A 6,271-nucleotide genomic window follows, 5' to 3' on the forward strand; every position below is an offset into this window, starting at 1 on the left:
TAAATCAAAAATTTAGTTTAATTTTTTCATAAACTGGCAGCTTGCTTGTTGCTTTAGTATTGGTGTGAGTGCAGTTCTTGTATGACAAAAGTAGTGTGTATGTAAATACTAGGCAAAGTTGAAATAATAGTAATAATTACATTTGTATATGCACGTGCGTATGTGCATATTGAGCTGTGGTTTCGTCCTGGCTTCACTAGTTGAATATCGTGTTCTAGAACCGAGAAAGTATTGATTACGTGTTCATAACACTTAATTGGCTCGATAATAGCCAAATGAGACCGAATCTCAAATTACCCCTTAAAATGGGGCGGGAAGGCAACAAGTTTGAATTTCAACAGTTCTGGAGCTGTGGGGAGCGAATCTCACGTTGCCCCAAATTGGCGGGATTTATGGGCGGTAAGGCCAAGTTTTCGGATAAATTCGGCTTAGTCGGCTGACTTCATGCAAACAAAAAAAAAAGGAGAGGCCAACTTCACACTAATCGACCGCCGGTAATCTTTGTGATTAACTTTCCAAATCGCTTCGTTTTGCTCAACCAGAGCAGCTAACTGCTTTTTCTGTAAGTCACTTAAGCCTGACACCCCCGTAGTATTAATTTTACGCTTTCTCCCCATTCTATTGTTTTAATTAGCACTGGGTAATTTTCTTAAAATGATATTAATAATTCTTAAGCTCAAAATTTGAAGAAGCACTTTGAATAAAGCGAAAGTCAAAATTTGGGGTGAAAAGTTACAAAATCTATAATTATTTCACCCAACTTTTCCACCAACAACTGGTACATTTTCACTGCAGCGGAGAGTGGAAAAGAACTGTTTTTTCACTCAGTGAAATGGCCAGTGAAATTTCACGGCCTTTTCACTCACCACCTGCATACCAGAAAACTTAAAATGTCGTGGAATTTCACCAGACCCATTTCACTGGACGTTTTCACTGTCGAGCATACTTAGCTTTACTGATGACCTGGGCATGAAAATGATATACGCCCATTTAGTACCAAAATTACTTTCACCATCTTTGAAACAGGAACCAGTTGAACTTTGCATTGAAAATGTTTAGATTTAAAATAAAAATTAGACCCGAATTCATACCTTAGTAGGAGGAAACAATACCAGAGTATTGTATTGTGACCGTGAAACCAAACAAAAATTCATGCAACTTCATCTGTTGCACCCCACCCACAAAAAATGGCCAAAAACACATAAATCTGACTAAGGTATGATTCTCCTCACTTTCTAAATTTCCAAAGGTTCCAGCCTTGTAAAAGTTTTTGCGAAAAATACTACACTATATTGTCTACTCTGTGCAGAAGGTTTGGAGTTTCTCCATGCTATGGGGAGGGAGAATCTTAAGGCCATAAAAAAGAGTTAGTGCATTTTTTGCACGTCGATTCGCAACATCAAATCTTAAAATGAAATCTTAAATGAAAATCAGTCATCCGGGGGAAACATTTTTTGGAAGACAACGAAACCAAATCATTAATTTTTGAATATTTTCGAGGAAAATTTTGATTGCTATTGCAATCGTTATTGTTAACATAGAAAGCTGAAAAAAATCACAGCTTCCTAAATGTGTTTGAGGTTTGTTATTATGGAAAAAGTTTGATCTGTAACTTAGCGTAAACCCATTTTTCTAAAACAATACTGAAACACCCTCGTATGTATGTACTTGATCAATAAAAACATAATGGTTTCTTCAACTTGGGTTTGTTTACATATTGTTTGTAACCCTTAGTAGCATTTAGTGAAACTGGAGTAACAGTTCCATTCGGTTGGAAATGAACCTAGCCAAGATTTTGCAAATTCAATTTTAAATTAAATGTGTAATGAATTGTTGCTTAAGACTCATCATGATATGCCACAAAGCATACTTATCTTAAATGTCAGCTCATTTGGGAAATGAAAATTTAGTCACACTCACAAGTCGCTAAGGTAGTCACTTTTTATCATCCCAACAAGAATTTGGTGAGTGCAAAATATAGAAAATTGAATCCAATTTTGAATTGCAGGGGAAAATATTTTTTAAATGAGATGGTCTCATCTCATCTCATCATGACCCTGTCTCATCTCACCAAATCTGAGCTGTCTCAGATGAGTTTGCATCTCATTTATTGGTCATCTCGTCTCATCTCATCTCACTGAGATGACGAGATCGTCTCATCTCACCTACTACCTTAACTGAGATGCATAACTATTACATAACATGGGACTATTTAGAATTAGAACGACGATATAAATTATATCTCAGGGTTGCACTAGCAAGTAAAGCAATTAATGATACATCTTGCAAAGAAAGTGAAGGTAATTGAAATCAAAATAAAAAACCTTTTGTATTGCATACGTATATACATTTTAATTTTATCATGTTTTGGTTGATGTAAGCAGTTGTCTTGATTAAGTGTAAATATTTGGCAATATACTTATTTCTATTTTTAACGATATTCATTGAATAATAAATTATGTAGGTTAAAACTTAGTAGCGTACATATACATACACCCATTTTCATTACAATATATTATACACATACACAACATACTTTTAAAAGGTCATGTATCCCTGCAAAATTTTTCAAAAACGTAACATTTCGTAATAGGTTACCTCGGTGTCTCCGCTGCTGGGTATATCCCACTCCAGTAAAGTACATACATACATAACATTTCGTAAACGTTTATTGGGATACATAACCAAGTCAAGTTTCTTCTGCATGAAAAACTTATGCAGAAGATGCAATATCTACCCAAACAAAGACAGACAAAGGAGACAAAGGCTCTTGCGCCATAATGTAGCGGGAGGGCACCATCCACTTCCACAGGCTGGTTAAAAGTAAACAAAAAACAATAAATAAAACGGACTAATCAGTCGTTACAATTTTAACTCGCAATAATATTACAATTAAATCCATAAATCCCTAGTTTCATATTTATACATACATTTTATTTCTATCAGCCGATCAGGTTAGTAAACAAGAATAAAAATCTCGTATCTTAAAAAAAATTAAGGGGCAATTGTAGGACTGTTTCGCGTCTCGTCTCATTCTGCCCCTTCAAAAATATGTGTCATGCTTCCTTATGGAGAATTTCAAATTGAATCAACTCCGGCAATTATGGATGAAATTTTACGTTTTTGATTGTAATCAGTCCCTAATTTTTTTGTTTATAAACCCGGGGCATATGGGATGATTTGCACACTTATTGACTTGGGAAATCAAAAAATTGCACAAAAAATAATGCACTTTTTTTCGTCGCACCTGCCGGAGTTGATTCAATTTGAAATTCTCCATAAGGAAGCATGACATATATTTTTGAAGGGGCAGAATGAGACAAGGCGCGAAAGGAAAAGTTGCACGTGATACAATAGTACGTTAAGTTATGTACATATTTTTGTACAATATTTTCTTGAAGGTAGGATTCAATACCATTATGTCTCATCAGGAAGAAGTACTTACCACACAGATGGAAACATTTCTTAATCACGATGTAAATTTGTATAGTCCATGAATACATTTTATAAATTAATTTCTATTCACAAAGTTTTCTGGTGGATATTTATGTACAGGTAATTACTCACACGTGCAGATATCTGAGCATCAAGGATATAAAAAATTGCCTACTTGTCTCCACCACCTGCACAATAGAAGGCCCCAATGTTAGAAAACGGGCTTTATTCCCCGATGTCATTTTTTAAGATATTTTTGCATATTTGGTGATTTGGTTGATCATTATGGATACTATAAAAAAATTGAGTAATCACACCCCCTGGGGGGAGTTGACTCCTCCCCCAGGGGGTGTGGTTTTGAAAACTACTGCATTCGGTAGATCTTTGGAAGCTGATCAAAATTGATTTGATGAGATTTCTTCGTAGGATGCACCAAAACCAAGTTATAGGCGTTCGAACATCAAAATATTGCGTTTTGTGCCGACTTTGCGACCCTGTGGCACAGAGCGCGGCCTCATTCAGGGGTCCGGAAATATCTCAAACGACGCTAAACATATAGGAGTATAATATTAAAAATGAAATTTTATGAATACACGCGCGGTTTGTTTGCAGGAATTTTTTGAAAATTGTTAAAAATATAGCCGAAATAGCCTAAATTTGCACACTAAAAAATATAATTATGAATATATATATGGATCAATATTTATATTGCATTTTTACGTTAAAACCACTTTATTGAGGTTTACCAAAATTTTATAAAAAAATTCGTTAATGTAATATAAGTATTGAACTCACGCATTTCCAATTTTGAAGTCATTCATAATTATATTTTTTAGTGTGCAAATTTAGGCTATTTCGGCTATATTTTTAACAATTTTCAAAAAATTCCTGCAAACAAACCGCGCGTGTATTCATAAAATTTCCTTTTTAATATTATACTCCTATATGTTTAGCGTCGTTTGGGATATTTCTGGACCCCTGAATGAGGTCGTGCTCCGCGCCACAACGTCGCAAACTCGACGCAAAACGCGTCGAGTATGTTCGAACGCCTATAACTTGGTTTTGGTGCATCCTACGAAGAAATCTCATCAGATCAATTTTGATCAGATTCCAAAGATCTACCGAATGCAATAATTTTCAAAACCACAACCCCTGGGGGAGGAGTCAACTACCCCCAGGGGGTGTGTGCTGCTGTGAATTTGGCCACCCCTGGTCCATTTTCCCAGCGGCCCTTGCGGGCCGCTGGGAAAATGGGCCACGGGTGGCCAAATTCATATTGTTTTATTTCTATAAATTACGATGCGATGTCAATATATGCGCTCGAATAAAAACACGGTGCAGACATTTTGTTCCTCTGTTTTTTAAACAATTTCGTGTTTTTATTAATCCATGTAATGCTTAGAAACCATTAATACGCCGGTAAAATCAAATGTGGGAATATGAACATTGTTTTTGGCTTGTATGATAGCTTGTTTCTCATAATTGCATTTCTTTATGATCTTAAAGTTCCTTTTCAAAATTTTCGGGATTTCGGTATACCAATATTTCAGTGTGCACATTACAAAATAGTCTTTCCTCACAAATGCACCCTGGTCACTAAGTTCGAATCCTCTATCGGGCCAACCGATTTGATTAGTGCCGGCAGGTTTTGGTGTAGGTGAAATTCCGAATACTGCGAAAAAGACCTTTTGAGCGTTAGTGATACCGTCAGGTTTCCCGTCGTTATCACCTAGAAATAAATAAGATTGAACAATTTTTGTGTGTGCAGGAAACATTTTATTCATATTTAACTAAAATCCTATTGTCTAGTAGTTAAGTCTAAAGGTCCGTCCAAATCGAAGAGATTGTGACACTCGATTTTCATTTCATTCAACACTTTCAAAAACTCGCCAAACTGACTTCTGTTCATTGAAATGAACTCAAAAAGCGAATTTCCGCCAATGGTGATGGTAATTTCTTCACCGATTGTCGTACATTGCAAATAAGACTTTCCTCCGAACCCCTTATTAAACACGATACAACCATTTAGCAAATGATCTGGAAAAAGGTGGTCCATAAGATCTGCATTTACAAATATTAACTAATTATTGTAAGCCTTTACAAAGTTTTTAATATTTGAGCGGAGCAGTTTGTGTAGGAAGTTGGGTTCTATAAATATTCGGTATTTCGTTCAAAAAATTAAGTAATTCATGTAAATAGTGCCCTCGGAATCTCACATGATTATTATAGTATTCTGTACATCTGTAACCGCAAAGCTTAATGTCTAAAACGATCTCATTGCCTAAGGTGTACCACTCAATCGAGTGATCATCAATTCTAGCGCTCAACCTTGGCTTGAAAAATGGCTTTGGCATAATTTTGCTCATACCACAAACTGCGGTAAGGTCTGTTCCATGAGCCCCTTCGTTGTCGGATGATGATGCCGACGATGAAGATGTTCCAGACGATGAAAATTCAACACCTACATATGAATATACGATCCTTAGCTAAGCAATGATTCGGAAAAATTCTTCCTATGAAAAACATGAGTACCTGATGCTAACGGTGCTTGTGAAGATTTTTCGATTTTCCTTCTTTTACAGATGAACTTTTTGAGTTTCTGAGCAGTCGACGGTTTACTCGAAGAACCGGCTTTCCCATCCAGATCGGGCTTACCACGCTTGGGTGGCTCATTTGCAGAAACAGGCGCATCTTCAGGCACTTGTTCAGATGTAATTTTTTCGTCGTCTGAGGCTAAGTCCTTCAGATTGTTTTCCATCTTATAGACTTGTGAATAGGTTCGAACTCAGCGAACAAATGCGGATAATACTCGGATATTTTTTTTATGTATTTTATG

At 36.1% G+C, this 6,271-nt stretch overlaps 1 protein-coding gene across 2 annotated transcripts; it reads right to left on the minus strand.

Moving 5' to 3' along the window:
• Nucleotides 1-4,643: 4,643 nt before the first annotated feature.
• Nucleotides 4,644-6,232, minus strand: LOC118433088. Of its 2 annotated transcripts, none has more exons than XM_035844681.1 (3): nucleotides 5,968-6,232; nucleotides 5,804-5,896; nucleotides 4,644-5,164 (listed from the first exon to the last, which is right to left on the minus strand). In XM_035844681.1, the coding sequence occupies exons 1-3, from the start codon at nucleotides 6,191-6,193 to the stop codon at nucleotides 4,818-4,820; spliced, it is 666 nt and encodes a 221-aa protein (XP_035700574.1). In that variant the 5' UTR covers nucleotides 6,194-6,232; the 3' UTR covers nucleotides 4,644-4,817. The 2 variants fall into 2 exon arrangements, with proteins under 2 accessions (XP_035700574.1, XP_035700575.1); XM_035844682.1 differs by having other exon boundaries at nucleotides 4,931-5,496.
• Nucleotides 6,233-6,271: the final 39 nt, after the last annotated feature.

This window comes from Folsomia candida, unplaced genomic scaffold (assembly GCF_002217175.1).
Source record: "Folsomia candida strain VU population unplaced genomic scaffold, ASM221717v1 Fcan01_Sc041, whole genome shotgun sequence".
NCBI classification, from domain to species: domain Eukaryota; kingdom Metazoa; phylum Arthropoda; class Collembola; order Entomobryomorpha; family Isotomidae; genus Folsomia; species Folsomia candida.